Source organism: Arachis ipaensis, chromosome B01 (assembly GCF_000816755.2).
Source record: "Arachis ipaensis cultivar K30076 chromosome B01, Araip1.1, whole genome shotgun sequence".
Taxonomy (NCBI): domain Eukaryota; kingdom Viridiplantae; phylum Streptophyta; class Magnoliopsida; order Fabales; family Fabaceae; genus Arachis; species Arachis ipaensis.
The window spans coordinates 5,796,290-5,817,547 of record NC_029785.2 but is presented as its reverse complement, the minus strand read 5'-3'; the positions used below and the strand labels follow the sequence as shown (position 1 = coordinate 5,817,547).

The 21,258-nt window shown below is 37.7% G+C and overlaps 1 protein-coding gene across 1 annotated transcript; it reads left to right on the top strand.

The window, feature by feature from the left end:
* LOC107645034 lies at positions 15,588–16,694 on the top strand. The gene is made up of 2 exons (XM_021107741.1): positions 15,588–15,935; positions 15,999–16,694. The coding sequence occupies exons 1-2, from the start codon at positions 15,588–15,590 to the stop codon at positions 16,692–16,694; spliced, it is 1,044 nt and encodes a 347-aa protein (XP_020963400.1).

Sequence of the window (21,258 nt, the reverse complement as noted above, 5' to 3'; positions counted from 1 at the left end):
TCCCCAGTACTACACCACATTCTTGAAGAATAGTCATGCTGCTTCCTCTGCAGTGCAGTCAATAGGAGCAAGTATAAAAGTAGCATACTTCGAAAATTGATCCACTACCACGAGAATAGATCCAAACCCCTCGGACTTCGGTAAGGAAGAGATAAAATCTAGAGAGACACTTTTCCACGGGCACTCTGATGGAGGCAAAGGTTCCAACAACTCACTTGGTGTCTTGTTTTCAATCTTATCTTGTTGGCACACAAGACAAGTCTTCACATAGCTCTCCACTTCATCTATCATTTGAGGCCAATAATAAGAAGATTCAATAAGTGCCAAGGTCTTTCACTGACCTTGGTGACCAGCCCACTTGGTGTCACGGCATTCTCTCACTAATTTTCTTCTTAGATTTTCCCATTTAGGGACGTATAGTCTTCTTCCTTTGGTGTAGAGAAGGTCGTCTTCTAGCCAAAATCTTTTGGTCTTACCTTCTCTATCCATCTCCATCAAATTCTTGGCTAATGGATCACGATGTAACCCTTCTTTGATTGTATGCACAATATCTCTTTCGACCATAGAAATGGCCACCAACTCAGCCTTGCGACTCAATGCATCTGCTACCACATTAGTCTTGCCTGACTTGTATTCAAATTCGAAATCAAACTCAGCTAAGAAATCTTGCCACCTAGCTTATTTGGGGCTTAACTTCTTCTGAGTTTGGAAGTAGCTTGTAGCTACATTGTCTGTCTTGACGATGAAGTGTGAATCAAACAAGTAGTGACGCCAAGTTCTCAGACAATGTACTATCGCGGTCATCTCCTTCTCTTGGACGGTGTATCGCCTCTCTGTACCATTTAACTTGCGACTCTCAAAGGCAATCAGATGTCCTTCTTGCATCAGAACCCCTCCAATTGCGTAGTCAGAAGCATCAGTGTGGAATTCAAACACCTTTGAGTAGCCAGGTAATGCTAGTACTGGTCCTTCTGTGATAGCAGCCTTCAACTCATCAAAGGCCTTTTGACACTCCTTTGACCATTCCCAAGAGTGATTCTTCTTGAGAAGATCAGTTAATGGTGCAGCCTTGGCGGAGTATCCCTTGATAAACCTCCAATAGTAATTAGCCAACCCAAGGAATGACCACAATTAAAATACCTTGTTTGGCAGCTCCCATTCTTTGATAGCCTTCACCTTTCCTTGATTCATGCAAAGAGTTCCACCTTTAATGATGTGTCCCAAGAAGTGGACTTTGTCTCTTGCAAATGAACACTTTTCCTTCTTTACATATAGGTTATTCTCTCGTAAGATCTTGAACACGGTTCGTAAGTGTTCTACATGTTCCTCCAAGGTATTGCTATAGACAACAATGTCATCCAAGTAGACCACTACAAATCGATCAAGGTAAGGTTGAAAGATCTCGTTCATCAAGGTACAAAAGGTCGCAGAAGCATTGGTCAAGCCAAAAGGCATCACCAACCACTCATACAATCCATACCTCGTGACACATGTGATCTTAGGCTCATCACTATCAGCAATCCTCACTTGGTGATATCCTGACCTCAAATCCAGCTTTGAGAACCACTTAGCTCTAGCAAGTTGATCAAACAAATCAGCTATCAAAGGTATAGGGTATTTGTTCTTGATGGTTACCTTGTTAAATGCTCGATAGTTAATAAACCCCGATTTTGTAGTTTATCTTGTGCTTAATTTGGGGGATTTTATCACCTTTTCCCACATTTATTCAATAAAATAGCATGGTTTTGTAATTCTCCCTTGATTTGTGCTTAAGTGTAAAAACATGCTTTTTAGGCCCTAAAATTGGTGATTTTAATTCACTTTAATTCCATTCGATACCTTGATGTGTTTGTTGAGTGATTTCAGGTTCATAAGGCAAGTATTGGATGGAAGGAATGAAGAAAAAACATGCAAAGTGGGAGAACTCATGAAGAAATGAAGGAACTGTAAAGCTGTCAAGCCTGACCTATTCGCACTCAATCAACCATAACTTGAGCTACAAAGGTTCAAACGAGGCGGTTCTAGTTGCATTGGAAAGCTAACATCCGGGACTTCGAAATGATATAAAATTTGCCATATGTTACTTTGCACTCAGGGGCGCGCACGCGCCATGTACGCGTGCGCGCCGATTCTTCCGTGGCCCACTAAGGTGAAATCGCCCCCAGCGATTTCTGAAGCACTTTGGGCCCAAACCAACTCATTTCTAATGCTATTTCATGCAGAATTCAAGCTTAGGCAAAAGGGGGAGCAATTGTTTGGTAGTATAGAATCATTAGGTTAGTTTCTAGAGAGAGAAGCTCACTCTTCTCTCTAGAATTAGGTTAGGTTAATTTCCATCTTAGATCTAGATTTAATTTCATGTTTTCATCTTATTTCTTCTATGAATTCTTGCTTCTACACTTTCATTCTCCTAGTTTGTGATGATAATTTTACTTTTATGCTCTCTTTTATGTTAATGAACTCTTGTTGGATTGGGATCCCTCTTAATACAATTTAATGTTGATGATCTTCTATTGCTAATTTGAGTCATTGATTTATTTTGCTTGCAATTGAGTAGTGTAGATTTATATTCCTTGCAATTTTACTATGCTTTCCTTTTATGCCTTCCAAGTGTTTGATAAAATATTTGGTTGGATCTTAGAGTAGAATTTTGTGTTCTTGGCTTGAGAATGTAACTTAGGAACTATTGAGTTACTAATGTCCAAGTGATTGATGATTGGGAGCCATTAACGCTAGATCTCACCAATTGATTAGGTGTAGAACTAGGACTTATGGACTTAGATTGACATAGCTCACTTGACTTTCCTCTACTATTAGTTAGGGGTTAACTTAGTGGGGTTGATCCTTGCCAATTCTCATGTTGTGGTTAGTGATTAGGATAGAGATCCTTGACCACCTAACCTTACCAAGATCTTTTTGTTAGTTTATTTCCTTTGCCATTTATATTTCTTGTCCATCATCTCAAAAACCCCAAAACATACTCCATAACCAATAATAAGGCACTTCATTGCAATTCCTTGTGAGACGACCCGGAGTCCAAATACTTCGGTTAATTCTTATTGGGGTTGTACTTGTGACAAACCAAAAAAATTTAGTTTGATGTGAGAATTGTTTGTTGGTTTGGGGCTATACTTGCAACGTACATATTTTGTGAAATTCCTTACCGACAACAATTTTTGTGTCAAATTAATGGCGTCGTTGCCGGGGAATCGTAATGGTGTTACGTTATTGGTTATTGTATATATGTGAATATTGTAAATAGGTTTACCTTTTGCTTCTTTGTTAGTTTTTGCTAGTTTTAGGATTTAATTTTCTTACTTTTTATTTGATTTTGTTTTCATTTTCTCTTGCTATCATGAATTCTCACTTTGGCTATGAGTTTGGTTCTAACTATGTTGTAGGAAATGAGGGCTACAATGAAGATGTGTATCAAGAATGGGATAATCAAAGGTGGGAGGAGCCATATGCATATGATCAATCCTCATGGCAACAACCTCCACCAATGCACTATGAAGAAGAGCCATTCTATGATGCATATCAATCCAATGGCTATGGTGAATCCCCTTGTGACTTTCAAGAACCACCACCATATGCCTATGAACCATATCCCCAACATAACCCTCAACCATACTCACAAGCCCTTTCTTACCAACCATTTCCATATGACCCTAATCCATATCCATCCTACCAACAATCATATGAGCCATATGAACCACACATAGAGCCACCACTACTCCAACATCAACATTTTCAAGAGCCACCTCCTCCATATTATTACCAAGATGAACCACCTCCAATACATGAAAACTTTCAACCACAACTCTACCTAAAAGAACCACCTTCCGACTATAATACCTTTCCCTCAAACAATGAATCCTCTCTTCCACCATCACCCCCCGATGAAGCCTTTATGCTAGAATTAAGGGATCTTCAATTTCACATCTTAAGGAAACACAAGGAGGATGAAAAGAAATTTGAGGAGTTAAGAGCAAAAACGGCTATCATGGTAGAAGCCATTGGCAACATAGTCTCATTCTGCCTAAGCCTATGCGATCAAGGCACTTCCATTGTGGAATGTGGAGAAGCAACGAAGGAGCTTAGTGAGGGAGTGAACTTGAAGCTCCAAGGTGAAGAAGAGGAGTTAAAGCAAGAAATGCAAGAGAAAGAGGTAGAGATTATTGAAGAAGAGGAAGAAGTGGTTGAAGACTTAGGAGATGCGGAACCACCTTGGGAGTCTAGGATTGAAGAAAACACCTCCAAGATGATTGAAATTGATGCTAAGGAGGAATGTGCACAACCTCCAAGGCATATCTCTTATGAAGAATTGGATGGGATAGAGCAAGAATTGAGTCCCCTTGGTGATGAAGATCAAGCATCAAGTCTTAGTGGTGACAAATCCTTTGAGCATGAAGAACCTTCTCCCAAAGAGATGGAAAGCAATGTGGAGGTAAATCTCTCTTGTCCTCCCATTTGTGATTTGAGTAAGGGAAAAAGGTTTAGATAAAATTGTTGAACAAAGGATTGAAATTAAGAGATCTTGTGAAGAGGTAGAAGTCCTTAGAAAAAGGAGGATGGGAATTGAATACGCCTTGTCAAGACCCTTGGAATCACCTTTGCCTAGGTTGCCATGTACACCTTCATTTGAGTGGGTGAAACTCATTTCTATTAGTCTTATTATCCCACTTGAATATGGTTTGCTTGAAACGGATGGCCAACTTAGGATGCTTTGTGGGTTGAAGCGTAAAAGAAAGATGTTTCGTGGTTGGCGTTGCAAATCAAGGCTCATTATGGTTAATGCATCAAACATGAGATATAAAGGTTGGAGTATTGCTCACCTAGATGGGTCTAGAAGGATTGTTGGTCACTTTATAGAGAATTCACCTTGTTCACCACCCGAATGGGCTAATAATGAGAGTCAACTTCAAGACGGGTGTGAAAACAAAGTGTGGGACCCCGGATTACAAGAAGAAGATCAACTTTGGGAGCCTATGGTTTGTGTAGAACTCCATCAAAGCTTGGAGTTATTAACTTTGAATGATGAGATACAATGGAGAACCAAGCATTGGTGGATGTTCCAAGATGCCTTCCAAGTGTTTGATAAAATGCTTGGTTGGATCTTAGAGTAGAATTTTGTGTTCTTGGCTTGAGAAGGTAACTTAGGAACTCTTGAGTTACTAATGTCCAAGTGATTGATGATTGGGAGCCATTAATGCTAGATCTCACCAATTGATTAGGTGTAGAACTAGGACTTATGGGCTTGGATTGACATAGCTCACTTGACTTTCCTCTACTATTAGTTAGGGGTTAACTTAGTGGGGTTGATCCTTGCCAATTCTCATGTTGTGGTTAGTGATTAGGATAGAGATCCTTGACCACCTAACCTTGCCAAGATTTTTTTGTTAGTTTATTTCCTTTGCCATTTATATTTCTTGTCCATCATCTCAAAAACCCCAAAACATACTCCATAACCAATAATAAGGCACTTCATTGCAATTCCTTGTGAGACGACCCGGAGTCCAAATACTTCGGTTAATTCTTATTGGGGTTGTACTTGTGACAAACCAAAAAAATTTAGTTTGATGTGAGAATTGTTTGTTGGTTTGGGGCTATACTTGCAACGTACATATTTTGTGAAATTCCTTACCGACAACAATTTTTGTGTCAATAGTCGATGCATAGTCTCAACGAACCATCATGATTCTTTTGAAATAAGACTGGTGCGCCATAAGGTGCCTTTGATGGACGGATGAACCCAGCATCTAGCAAATCCTTGAGTTGCTTCTTCAACTTCTCAAGTTCTGGTGGTGCTATCCTATAAGGTGCTGAGGCAGGCGATTTTTCTTTTGACTCCAATTCAATCTTGTGGTCCACCTTCCTCCTAGGTGGTCCACCTTCCGATGACTATTTTGAAATCGTCCATGGGTGCTATTGAAAAATCCACAAGACCCTTCCAAGAACCAAGAGTCATCTCAATCCCTTTTGCTACTCCCTTAAGAGGTTCACCCTTGGTATTTATGGGTTTGAACTAGCCATTCTTTTCGGTGATCTTCAACCCAAGCCTCCTTGCTTCATTAGGCATGATGAAGTTGTGTGTAGCACCAGTGTCGATCATAGCCATGACGGATTTTTCATTGATAAAGGCTTTGACATACATCAAGCCTTTCTTTTCTAAGGTGCTTGCCTCTTTATCCTTCACAGCATTCATGAGTTGGATATATCCAACACACTCATTTACTTGAGTTTGGGCCTCTCGTTCCTTGGCGATAGATGCCAGAATCCCTATCTTGGGACAGTAGTCATTCATTTGGTGTGGTCCCTTACACACGAAGCATCCTCCTTTGGGTACAAAAGCCTTCTTTTTTTTCTCGTACTCTTTCTTTGAAGAGTATTTCCCTTCTTTCTTGGTTGAGAAACTCTTCCCCTGGTCTCCCCCACCTTTAGTAGAACTAGGTTTGGAGGAAGATTTGGGTTTAGAGTCTCCCCTATGATACTCAATGAGTGATTCGGCCACCATGATAGCCTCATCGACATCCTTAACATTCTTTCTTTGTAGTTCTTGCTTTGCCCAAGGTTGGAGTCCATCAATGAAGAAGAACAATGCATCCTCTGATGCTAAGTTGGGGATTTGAAGCGTGAGAGTAGTGAACTCCTTTACATAGTCGCTAATTGTACTCTTGTGCTTCAACTCCCTCAATTTCTTTCTTGCTTCATAGACCACATTCTCAGGGAAGAATTGTATTTTCAAATCTCTTTTGAAATCTTCCCATGTGGCTATGTTGCAAGTACTCTTTTCCATATCTACGCACTTTCTTCTCCACCACAAAGTAGCATTATCAAAAAGGTAGAGAACTGCAGTGCGTACCTTTATTGCTTCTTCGACCACCCACTGGCCTTCAAAGTACCTCTCCATCTCTCGAGCGTCCCTCACGCCCTTGAACTCCTTTGACTTGGGCAGATCAATCTTTATCGTCTCTCTTATAATGGTTGGTTGATATTTTGCCTCCTCGAACCAAACTTGAACTTCCTCAAATAACTTCAAGGAATTCTCAAGCTTCTCTTCGATTTGGAGCATGTTTTCTTTGAAAGTATCTAGTTCTCTTAACACGTGAGTCTCGAGGCTCTCCTTGTCATGTTCTATCCTTTGGAAGCGTTCATCCATAGAGGATATAACATTCTCCAACATAGAAACTCTCTCTTCTAAGAAGTTAGAGTCTTTACCTCTAGGCTCACTTGAAGAGCGCACCTTCTTGCTTCCCCATTGAGAAGGAATAGTATCCTTTCCCCTTTGAGACTCAGCATGCTCCATGGTTACACTAGAAGCCATACCCACAAACTACTTGTGCTCCCTCTCGAACCTGGCTCTGATATCAAATTATCATGGCCTTGAACACACTCCAATACTACCGTGGCGGCACTTGGACTTACTCAACCTCTCGAGCTAAAACCAAGTCAGCCTAACCCTCAATACTTAGCAAGAAAGCTAATAACACAAGAGAACACAAGAGGAAGGAAGCTTTGGTGGAAAGAACACTTTATTACTCAAGTGTTGGTTACAAATGACTCACACATGACTCACACACTAACTCTCACTCCCTATTTATAGTCATCCACCTCCTCAATGGATGGCTAGGATTAAATCTAATCAACGGTTTAGATTAATTATCTAGAACCTTCATTATAAATATCTATCATACCACAATTTTTTAAACACTTCTAGATTATTCCATACTACTATTTATACTTCTATATACATCCACACTCTTCTAGAATATTCCATGACCTTCCAGAGTCTTCTAGAACCTTCTAGGGTATTTCGAGATCTTCCAGGACATTCTAGAACGTTCCGAAACTATCTAGAACATTCTCAAACACTCCAGAAAACTATACAAACGTCGTTAAACCTAACTTTCTAAAATTTACCGTGACACATGGCTGTCTTCGTTGTTTTATTACTGTCTTCTTCTTTTTCCTTCTCTTCTTCTTCAACGTTGTTATTTTTACTGCTGTTTTCTTTTTCTCATTCTTCTTGTTACTATTTAATTTCTTTTTTTTATTCATCCTTATCCTTCTTTATTATCATCATCATCATTCTTGTCGCTTCTCTTATAAATGTTTAAAAAATTAAAATATAAAAATGCACAACAATACCCAACATATAAATATTATGTGTGGTACTTAGATTATTTTTTTTTATCAATAGTAGATATAGACTCACTTGTTATAATTTTTTTAGTGGGAGTATATAAGAAGTACATGATATATAAAGTATAATAACTCAACAAATATTTTTGAATGAGATTTTTTTTCATTCTTTTCAAAATGAGAAAAACTCATTTTTTTTCTCTCTCTCTCAATCCTTTTGGTTTATCAAACTATCAACATTACAGTTTCAACAGTTTAAGACATGAGATTTTTTTCATTGTGCAAAAATTTGTGTACTATATGCAAATATTTATGTGCTAAATTGCAATATGCAAAAATTTGTAGACTATTCCAATAAAATACGCACGGTACATAAATTCTAGTACATCACTAAAATTTTAGTGCATAATAAAAAAAATTAATGGCAGCACATAAAAAAATATATTCGCAGAAAAATTTTGTGTACTATGTGCAAACATACAAATATTTATGTGTTATATACAAAAATTTGTATACTATACTAATGAAATATATACAATACATAAATTTTAATGTGTAACACATAAATTTTTGGAAGTCTACATATTTAGAACATTGACTTACACGACTAACAAGATATATTTATAGCAAAAATTATGTGTTATGTAAAAAAAAAATTGTGTGTTAATTTTATGTGCTTATTGATAAGTTTGTGTTATGTATAAGATTTTGTATGCTATATTAATAAGTTTTTGCGCTTTCTAATAAAAATTTGTGTGATGTAAAAAGTGTGAAAAATAAAAAATAGTAATGCATATATGCAAGTTTTTTTCCGATGGATTTGTACCAACTGAATTAGACTTATAATTAGTTACTTCATTATTGTTTAATTTATAAATTTAATGATGATTAGATATATAATTAGTATTGATGTGAATTAGGATTGGCACATAAATATAAATTAAATTAACTAACCTAAATATTAAAACATTGTATAGTTAGGAATTGTTGATATCGAAAAAGTAAAGAAAATTAAATAATACGATGAAAGAAAGGGGAAAAAGTGCTAGATACGGCAGGCAAAAGTAAAGAAAATTAAATAATATGAAGAAAGAAAGGGAAAAAAGTGTTACAATTATGCCTCTCTTTTTGATAGCATCATTTATAAAAATGAAAACAGTTTGTCTTTTCTTTATATCCTTTTCTTAAAATGTTTTTATTAAAAGAGAAAAGAGTGAGTACTATTTCTACATGTCTTTATTTATTTTTTATTTTTCCCAATAGGTAAAATTGCATTTTATTACAAGTGTATAACAAGAAAAACCAAAATGAAATACTTAAATCACTTTATTTACAATTATTTCTTAACAAATATAGGAGGCCTAATTTTTGGTGTAAGATCTACTTGACCCTGGCATAATTTGATGTTCATTGTACCATATAAAGATGCATTGAATGAATAAGATTATGTGCTAAAACTTAAAAGCCTGATAACTAAAACCATTAGAACTCAATAATGTGCTGCTCTTATGTTGGAAATAAAGACGTATCTTGTGTAAGTTGTAACGCCATCATGACTAAATATTCCAATGTGTGGGCAAAATCTTTCTACTCAGCGCAACCATGTGATGAATTAATTGACCCAACTTCTTCCAATCTAATTTTTCTTTTTCTTTTTTTTTTTCCTTAAAAATCATTTCTGCTACTCAAAACGAGAACTCACAACAATAACGGTGACACTTTTACTGACTAATATTATATCTGAGGTATGATTTTCATTTAGGCATTAAAATCACTTGCAGAAATTTCATTAGCATGTCTCTGTGATGAAACTCATCTAACCAAACTTTTGATATTTTATTAGTCGAATAAGTAACCATTTATATCCATAAAAAGGAAAACAGTGACATATATACCTATATTAGATCGAAATTAAATCTGTACCTATGTAAGATGCTTTCTGTGTGATAAAAGTACCTTATGTGGCACTTCAACCCTCCAAAAATAGAGTATTTTTGTCACACAAAAAATATCTTGCGTAGATACAAATTTAGTTTCGATTTAGTGTAAATATATATATCAATGTTTTCATCTTTTATGAATACAAATGATCATTTATTCTTTATTAGTTTCTGCACATATATATACATCTGAACAAATATAATTTGTATCTACACTACACTATACAAATGGATAGAGAGCACACACATGAATTATTATATTATATTTTACAAGTTTTTATAACATTATTCAAAATAAAAAACGTACAACTAATCAATATTTCTACCACATTTTCATTTTTGTTGTTTTTGCCATTAGTTTCTCTATTTGATTTTGGTGTTTGAGGGTGTTCTGTCAATGTTGGTTACATGTTAACAACATTTTTAATTATATAATGCATAAAGTTATTATTTTTATCTATAGGATTTTTCTCTGGTATACCAAATCGACAATAGAATATATGTGGTACTGTATGGACATAATAAGAATGAAAAATATTTTTTGATATGCTACCATGTCTGCAACCTGCACATGAGATATGTTTTTCTTGCAAGCATGTAGCATCACTACAAGAAAATAAGTCTTTTGTCACGCTTTTAAAGCGTGTCAAAAAGTGCAAAAAAGTGTGTCGATAACTTTTCACCACGTTTTTTGAGCTATCGGCACGCTTTTGAAAGGGTCATATCTGCGAGGGTGCCGGTTGCTCTATCGGCACGCTTTTATCGATCTATCGGCACACTATCTTTTTCGCCACGCTTTCATGTATTGCCACACTTAAAAGCGTGGCCGTATGTATAACCCTATAACTACGCTTTTAAAGCGTACCGAAAAATGTACATATAGCGTGCCAGAAGGTTGGTTTTTGGTACGCTTTAAAAGCGTGCCGATAGAGAAACATATGGGTACGCTTCAAAAGCGTGCCGATAGGAAAATATATAGCTACACTTAGTAAGCGTGCCTGTTGATGACTACGCTTATAAAGCGTGCCAATAGCTACATAAACCCTTCCCTAGGACCCTCCATACTACTTTTAACATTGTAAAAGCCAGCATAATCAACATTAAATAGCTAATCATTATGCAAAAACTAAATCATGTTATTAAAATAAACTTTATATAAAAATACAAACATAAACTGGTACAGGAAAATTGAAAAAAAGAAAAAGAAAACAATTCACTACAAAGTCATCACTTTGCAAAGTAAAATTTACAACATCTAGAACACACTATTCAGCTGAGTGTACAGCTTCATCTAAGACTTCATGATTCCATATCTAACAGAACATTTGAAGTGGTTATTATATTCACCATCTGTCAATATCACAATCCACAAATGGCTCTCTTTGTTCTCATAAAACTCGGGAAAAGATTCAACTAATCTACATAAAGAAATCCAAAAACAAATAAAGATACATTTTGGAGACTGTTGAGGAACATCTTTTGTTCTTGTTTTGATCCTGCCACAACTGCAGTTGCTGCTGCTGTTATTGCAGCCGCTGCTACTGGACTGCACCCATTTTTACACCATCTGCAGCCTTTATTGCACCGGCTATTTTAGCGAATGCTGCAACCCCTCCAACAAGTATAGCCCTCAATGCAACTGTTGGTTTTATTACCATATTCTACCTGCAAAAGAGCAAATCATATATGTAACCCACTTGCATACTAAGCAAGTTTATTACATATATTACATATTAGCATAGGAATGACATTTCCAAACACAAAGAAACCCACGGTTTTCGACAATCAGCGACATCAAAAAGCGTGAAATGTAAAATAGCAACAATATAAATTGCACAATTAAATTCATCTAACAAGTGATACCTCAGGAAGTTGTATTGGCACCCTATTCGGAAAAAGGCGAGTAAGTTGCTTTATTGCTTTGGGACTTTCTTTGCTCCTATCAAGCAATCTAGTGAACTTATCCTAAACAAGGACATGTGGTAACATTGTAGTACATTAGCAAGTAATCCTTTGTGCTGCAACAACGTAGGACCAGCACTGTGCCCTATGGCTATACATAAAATCATGTTTACAAAGAGAAAGGAAGACAAGAAATCCTCCTAACAAAACTTTCCAACATGAAAGCAAATATAGAACTATAAACCACACAAAGTAACCATTAACCAAACAAAGCAATTAATTGTTCAGTAAAACATTTGTCCCAGAGATTTGAAATGGTTTAATTTGCCATACCAATGACACCTAGTAATAGTGCATATAAAGTAGTGTGAGTATTTTATCATTTCCATATCATGACTATGTGAATCAAGGTACATCGAGGAAAGGCTAATATTATTTTACCGGGAAAGAAAGATCAAGTAATGTTTCTGGATTGCCCCCAAGCTTTGTTAACAGAATGCCAGCATGTGTGGTCTGGAAACCGAAACATAAAGTTTGAGCCATCAAAATCAGAAGCAATATATTCTCAAAACTCATCGGATCACTAAAACAGAAGTTAGCTAACATAATACAATAATCAAACAGCACTTTGTCCTTTCGACTATTGAGCTGAGTATGTGAGCCAATTACAACATCATTTTGTGGTAAGCTTTCAAGTTTACTCTTCAGAATGTCTGAATTACCGATGATCGCCTTCTCAACATTTTTAATGAAAACAACTAGTGCAACATTTTACTCTGATCGAAGACAACCTATACACGCAATTAAAAAAATCACTGAGGGATGCTAACGCCTTACAATCTCAAGGCGTATATATACATTGTTGTATAGCAAGATTTCTTTTGGAATATAGGAAATTGACACAAATAAAAGTTTCATTAGCAATGTAAACAGAAAACTGATATGGAAACAAAAATGAATATTGTAGCAAAGCTGACTAGTCTCTCATAAATGGAAACTACAATGAAAGCATGAAACATATCCATGGTTAGAGCACAAGAAAGAAGCCATAAACACAATTCTTTCACAAAGTACACTATATCCACTAAGCTACAAGCAAAATACACAGGGAGATAGAGAAAGGTAAAATCTAAACCTCTGAATTGGAAAAAGAAAAAAATTGACAGTGAATTTGAAAAAAGTGTATTAAAATGCTGCCAAAGAGGAGCTTTTAGTTCATGAGTATTTCCCTCCTACAAAAGAAAAACAGGGAAAATATTATAATAATTCTTCCATTACACAAATTACTTAGTTTGTGGCGATGAGGGTGAATGAATGTGACGAATAAATTTTACTCGATCACCTACAATATATATAAGAACGAATTCATTAAATATTTTAAAATTCTTCATATGAATGTGAATGAAATGATAAAATGTCGTGCTACAGATAGTACTCGGTTGTGTGGAAATAACAGCATATCATTTTTAAGAATAGTGCCTTTTGATGACCCGACATTATTCTCTAGCTTCACACAGCCTGGAGAACAGAATGTGGATCCACCAATAATTTGACCACCAACACTAGAGACTAGTTTAGAGACTGATTTCTTGTGCTGTGATGTGGAAACCTGAGTACTTCTCTTAGCAACTGCAGGTGTTCTTTCAGGCCTTGCACTTTCTTTAGCATTGTGCACTTCTGTTAAAGATGTGCCCTGGGAAAAACAAATTGTTATTGGATTAATGCAATTCAATAAGAAACCATCTGAGCAGAACCAAGAAGAAAAATCCAGGAAAGATAATGAAGCATGGAAGAGTCATAAAATCATCCTAGAAAACATCTATATAGTCAAAACATACACCAGATAGCAAAAGAGAATCCACAATTAGTAGGCTGGCAGAAAAATGCTTAGTAAGTGCCTTGGACAAAGTTTCCTGGTATATTTCAGAGCCTGCACAAGAATCATATTGAACTAAATCACTCTCCATTACTTAAAAGAGAAAACATAAGTATAAATAAGCCTATATATATTAGGCTACATTTTAGCCACTCACTCAATTAAATGTTGTATTTTTTAATCATGCCAAAGCTCAAGAAAACCAACCATTAACTAAACAAAGAAATTAATTATTCAGTAAAACATTTGTCACAGAAATTTGAAAATGGTTTAATTTGCCACGCTGATGACCAGTGTTTTAAAATAGCGGCCATGGCGGCGCTATGGCGTGGCGGGATTTGGCCTCGCTGCCATACGTAGGCCACCGCGACGTGCTTATCACGGCGGGGCAAAAGGCGCCGCAATTGCGGTGGTGCCATGGCGGTCTGCCATGAGAATGGTGGAAAATGGCGGGTTTTTTCGGATTTTTCAAAAAAATTCAAGGGTAATTGGGTAATTTTGCAAAACCCTAAATGAAAGAGTAACCCACGTTCAGCCGCTGCAGTTCAAAAACGAGCCTTCCTCTCTAAACGTCCAAAACGGCTCTTTCTCTCTGTTCTCTTTCTCTCTTCTCTCTGCCTCCCAGCACCGCAGATCCTAGCCACCGCCCGTCGCCACCGCCTGTTGCCGTTCGTCGCCGACCGTCACCGCTGGTGGTCACCGCCGCACATCACCACAGTTTCCTCTTTTTTCTGGTTTGTAGAAGTTACCGTTCCCTTTTTTTTTTCCATTCAGTTCACTCACTTCACTGTCTCCTTCTCCTTCTCTTCCCTCATAAACCTCTCTTTCTCCAATTTTTTTTCCTTTCAGCTCAGTTCACCTTCACCATGTCAACTTCTAGACCAGCCCGTAATTCTGATGCCCCTGCCTCTACCCCTGTCCCTGCCCCTGCCCCTGCCTCTGCCTCTGCTAGCCATGCTGCTGGAACTGCTACTCGTCCTACAGCTGCTGTCCGTGCCACTAGGATTGATCCAAAGTGGAAATATGTTAGTGCTGTAGAAGAGGAAAATACTAATGACACCATATGTAATTTTTGTGGAAAAATTATGAGAGGAGGAATTACACGGGCAAAGGAGCACTTAATGATTAAGCCTGGGAATGTTGCTGGATGTAAAATGGTCCCAAAGGATGTTATTGCTGAATTATGGGAGTTCTACAACCAGAAAAAAAAAATCGAGGAAGACAAAGTTCTACGCCGGCAAGCACTGAGGAACATAGTGTCAATGCTAGGGAGCTTGATTTAGATAGTTTGGGTTTTGGATTGTCCGAGGAAGATGCTCAAGGAATTGATGAAATTCCAAATCCAACTCCAATGGCAGCAGCTAGAGGGGGGCAAGTTCTATGAGAGGTCCAATGGACTTGTTTATGAAAAGACCCGAAACTGCCATTGCAAGAAACAAAAAGGAGAAACAGAGGCAACAGAATGTCAAGGAAGCATGTAATAAGGAAGCGGTTCGTAGAGTTCATCGATACATAGCCCGGTGGTTCTACCAAGCTGGGATTCCATTGAATCCAGTGAGGTTGAAGAGTTTTCAAGAAATGTTGTGGGCTGTTGGAAGCTTTGGTCCTAATTTACCTGCTCCACTTATCATGCTCTAAGGGTGCCACTCCTTAATGAGGAATTAGAATACACCAAAGACTTGTTGAAGGGTCATAAGGAACAATGGGAAAAGTATGGCTGCTCTATTATGTCAGATGCTTGGACGGATAAGAGACAACGGAGCATTATCAATTTTCTTGTAAACTCTCCTGCTGGGACAATGTTTTTGAAGTCTATTGATGCCTCTGATTATGTGAAGATGGGTGAAAAAATTTTTGAGCTTCTTGATGGTATTGTTGAGGAAATTGGGGAGCAAAGTGTTGTTCAAGTTGTAACTGACAACGGGAGCAACTATGTTCTAGCCGGTAAGTTGCTGATGGAGAAAAGACCGAATTTGTTTTGGACCCCGTGTGCTGCCCATTGTTTGGATTTGATGCTTGAAGACATTGGGAAGTTACCATTAATCCAAAAAACCATAAAAAGTGCCATTTCTTTGGTTAGCTTCACTTATAGCCACTCTAGCACTTTATCCATGTTGAGATAATTCACAAATGGCAAGGAATTGGTGAGGCATGCAGTCACCCGATTTGCCACTTCATTTTTCTCTTTGGAAAGGCTTTATGAGGAGAAAGGAAATCTAAGAAGAATATTCACTTCGGATGAGTGGGTAAGGAATAAGTTGTCAAGGGAGGCAAAGGGGAGGGAGGCAACAAAGATTGTTATTAGGCCCTCCTTTTGGAATCATGTCAAGTACACCCTTAAGATCATGGGGCCTCTTGTTCGGGTGCTTCGACTTGTTGATGGGGAGAAGAAGCCGCCAATAGGTTATATATATGAAGCAATGGAGAAGGCAAAGGAATGCATCATGAAAACATTTTCTAATGATGTGAGCAAATATTCTGAAGTTTTTAAAATTGTTGACAACAGATGGAATTGCCAACTTCATCGTCCGTTGCATGCAACTGGTCATTTTCTGAATCCGGAGTTGTTTTATGATAATCCTCGCATTGAATTGGATTTAGAAGTTACAAAGGGATGGTTTGAGTGCATCACTATATTAGTGCCAAGTATAGCTGTGCAAGAGAAGATATTGGAGGAGCAAACACTGTATAAGGCCGGCTATGGACTTTTTGGATCATCCTTTGCAAAATCTCAGAGGAAAAAGATTTCACCCGATAAGATTGTTATAAATTTTACAAAACTTTATAAATTTAGTTCGATTAAAGGCTTAGACAAATTTATTTTAATTTTATAGCATTTTGGTGACGGACATATGGGCATGAAGCTCCAAACATGCGAGACCTTGCTATCAAGATCTTGAGCTTGACTTGTAGTGCTTCTGGATGTGAGCGCAATTGGAGTATATTTGAGCATATTCATACTAAGAAAAGAAATAGGCTTGATCATGAAAGGATGGAGAGTTTGGTCTTCATAAAGTATAACCAACAACTCATCGAGAGGTACAACCTTAAAGATGAAGTTGACCCTATTGCACTCAATAACATTGATGAGTGTAATGAGCGGTTAGTGGGAGAAATTGGGACTGCCACCTTTCGAGATGACGATAATATGGATGATGATGCTGATTTGGTTCATCAAGATGACAACACTTTGAGTTGGAACCTTGTTTTTGAAGCAATGGGAGGACATGAGCCTACAACATATACTAGAAGACAACAAAATAAAAAAAGAAAAGAACCTGCAACTGCAAGAGGTGGTGCAAAGGGTGGACCAAGTGGGTCTAAGGCTTCAAAAAAAGGAAAAGGAAATGCAGTAATTGTGGAAGAGGAAGAAGAACCAGAATTTGAAGATGAAGAGGATTCTGAAAATGAAGAAGAACAAGAAGAGGAGATTCAATTCAATGATACTGAATCAGAGGATGATGAGGGGGTAGAGGGACACGATAATAATCGTGTTAATTTGGATGAATTTGATGAGAGCTAGAATGTAGATGGTTTATAGTTATTATGTTTTATGTCTTCTATTTTATGGCTTGCTTATGACTTTTGAGTTATGATTTGAACTTGATGTTATATTTATTTGCTAAATTTGCTACTATATTTGCTATATTAATTAGATGTTTTATGACTAGAAAGTTGCTTATATAGATAGATTTTATAGTTTATTATATTTGCAATTTTTCTGCATGTTTTTTTGCATATATATGTGTATTTTAGGTAATCCGCCATTTCCGCCATTTTCCGCAACGCCATCCGCTATAACTTTATGGCGGATTTTTGGCTCACCGCTATTAGCCGCCATCCGCAATAAAAAACTATGCCAATGACACCTAGTAATAGTGCATATAAAGTAGTGTGAGTATTTTATCATTTCCATATCATGACTATGTGAATCAAGGTACATCGAGGAAAGGCTAATACTGTTTTACTGGGAAAGAATGCCAGCATGTGTGGTTTGGAAACATAAATTTCATATACTCTAATATAAGATATCAGTACAATTCATATACCAATAGTTAGTGATTGAATAGTTTTCTAATGCAGATCCCACCGATGACAGGGCTTCCATTTAGCAAAATCAGAAAAAATCAAAACAAATAATCAGAACCAACAATAAATAATCATAACCAAAAATCATAAAAATGATCAAAACAGAAACAAATGCTCAGAAAAAGAATCAGAACAAATAGTTAAAAAATCATAATAAAAAATTAAATAATTTAAAGTTTAGCAAAATAAAAAAAATCAAGAAGTTCAGAAAACAAACCAAAAACCAGGATTAGACACTTTACCGCCGACACCGGCAATCCATTCAGCACCGAGCTCGATGGAGATGCCAGCGAATGTTTCCTTCCAGATCCTACCACCGATTCGGTCAGAAGCTTCGAGGATCAAGGGGTCGTTGATGCTGTTCTCACCTAGCACCTTTGCGAGAGAGAGTGACCGCCGAGGGAGGGCACGCCGATGCAGGGTGCGCCGACGGAGGTAGCGCTGATAGAGTGAGAATCCGAGGAGGAAGGTTCCGATAGAGTGCGAATCCGAGGATGAGACTTGCGATAAAGTGCGAATCTGAGGATGCGATAGAGGGTTGCGATAGCGGGCTGCGAGAGAGGGCGCGAGAGAGGGCGGCGACAGAGGGCTGGGTGCCAGGGTTCTTAGTGATGACGGTTCCCAGTGATGATGACGAAGGGCTGGGAGAGAGGGTTGGCTGTGGAGGACGTGAGTGAAAGGGCTCTCACTTCTCGTGGGAAATTAAACTAGTGTTTAGGCCTTTAGGGTTTGGAAAAATTAAAATGCTAAAAAAAATTTTGGTGGAAAATTAATTATGTTTTTTTTGTGGGAACTCTATCGCTACGCTTCAAAAACATGCCTGTTTCTCTCTATGGCTTTTATGGGCACGCTTTAAAAATGTGACCGTAGGAAGATAAACTAGTCACACTTCAAAAGCGTGGCCATAGAGGAAAATAGGCACGCTTTTATGAGGGTGGCGACTGCTTAGTGTTTAAGCCACACGTTTTTATGCCACGCTTCAAAAGCGTGGCCATAGAGAGAAACATGCACGCTTTTGAAGCGTGGCAAAAAAAGTGTGGCTTAAACACTAAGCAGTCGTCACCCTTATAAAAGCGTGCCTGTTTTCCTCTATGGCCACACTTTTGAAGCGTGGCCAAAAAAAGCGTGGCTAAATCACTAATCAGTTGCCACCCTGAGAAAAGTGTGGCCATTGATCACTTTTGGTCACGCTTTTAAAGCGTGGCAAGGAAAAAGTGTGCCGACAGGCCTTTTTTCTTATAGTGCACATTAGAAAATATTGTTTAAAAATTAATTCGTTACAAATTTAATTTCTATTAAAAATTTGTTATTGGCCAATGAATTATTGTATGCATAAGATAAACGGCTCCACTAGGTAAATAATAGAAATTGTGAAAATGTGAACGAATTGCAATTCTGACCCAACAAAATTAAAAACAAAAAAAATCTACCCCTAGATACCTCCACCAAAAATCCTATTTTTCACATTTCAATTTTTAACCATCCTCTTCTTATCCTATTGACCATCGCAACACTACACTCCAAAATCCTCTCATCGGCAGCACTTCATTCTTCACCAGTCACACTGATTGGCATTAATCCATCTCTCACAGCAAGCATCAATGTCGTCGCTTCTTCTTTACCCAACCCTTTCATCGACGAAAAAACTAAACATATAATTAAAAATGAAATTAACCATTCGCATAGCTAGTAAAATGAATATCCAATAAAATTTAATTGTATATATGGTGCACGAAATTGTGATCTCCAGGCTCGAACAAATCCTGGTAATGGCTTCAAAGCTTGGTGCTCTGATCTTAATTCATGATTGTCACAACTTCGATACAACTAACCAGCAAGTGCACTGGGTCGTCCAAGTAATACCTTACTTGAGTAAGGGTCGAATCCCACGGAGATTGTTTGTATGAAGCAAGCTATGGTCACCTTGTAAATCTCAGTCAGACTCAATTTCAGCCAGAAAATACCTGAAATCACAGAAAAACACACAAACTCATAGTAAAGTCCAGAAATGTGATTTTAACACAAAATCTATTAAAAACATCCCTAAAAGTAACTAGATCCTACTAAAAACATACTAAAAACAATGTCAAAAAGCGTATAAATTATCCGCTCATCAATATACTTGAATTAAATCCAAAAAACTAAACATCTAATTTAAAATGAAAACAATTATCCGCATACCTAATAAAATTAACATCCAGTATACAACGGTACCAACACCACGTTTACAACACCAACCATGATTCTCCGCTAGCACCACATAGAAAATCAATTCTGAGAGTACCTCAGGTAGTAACATGGGAGCATTCACAACGGTTGAGGACAGCTTGCCCTTTAAGGCACCAAGCACAGCCCCTGCAATCTCAATAGCAAACCCTCCTGAACCTCTTTAGTGCTAGCTCCAAGATGAGGGGTCACAATAACATTGCGGTGTTGAATGAGCTTGCTATCTTTTGTCGGAAGCTCCAAGGTGAACCACATCAAGGGCTGTCTGAACCACAATTCCGTCATCAAGGACCTTAACGAGTTCATCCTCGTCAATAACACCTCTTCTAGCTACGTTGAAGATGCGGACACCCTTCTTCATCCCTTCTTCATCCGTGAGGAGAAGGTGCTAGGGACGGGGTTGCTGCGAATCGCGAGCGAGAGGTCGTTGCGGTGATCGGGCGGCACAACTGCCAATGCAAGGGTGAGGGGCTACGGTGGTCGTCTTTACTGTTGCGAATTGCGGGTGGAGAAGGACTGCGGTGGTCAGACGACGCTACTACGAATCGCGAAGTGGCTTGGAGTTGCGGCGCGCGAGGAGAAAGCCGCTATGGTGGATGGCGTTCGGCAGCACTGCACCTTGCAGTGGTTGAAGCTATGGTGCCGTTTCCGCCGCGGCGTGATGGAAGGAGAAAACGTGAGTTGGAGGAAGGTTGAGATGGAATGTGTGATGTGATGGAAGAGGTTACATTGCCTAACCCTAATAATTTAAATTCAAAAATTGATTATTCTAATAAATTAAGAATCTAATTTTAATAATTAATTTAATAAACTTATTTAAATTATTTTTTTACGTTGTTTAATATTTATATTATTTATTTATACTTTTTTTAATACAAAATTCGGATTTTCAATGCTTACGGATTAATGAACTAAACACTAAATCAATCCAAGTTGATTTTTTTTTGTCTTTTTGTACCGGAGAAAAACCCTCATCTCTATACCAAGTGAAAGCTTTCATTCATGAAAGAATTCTTAGATAAAAAATAGTTTACATTTATTCGAAGAAGACGAGGAATATATTTCACTTTGTTTCAGATGGCA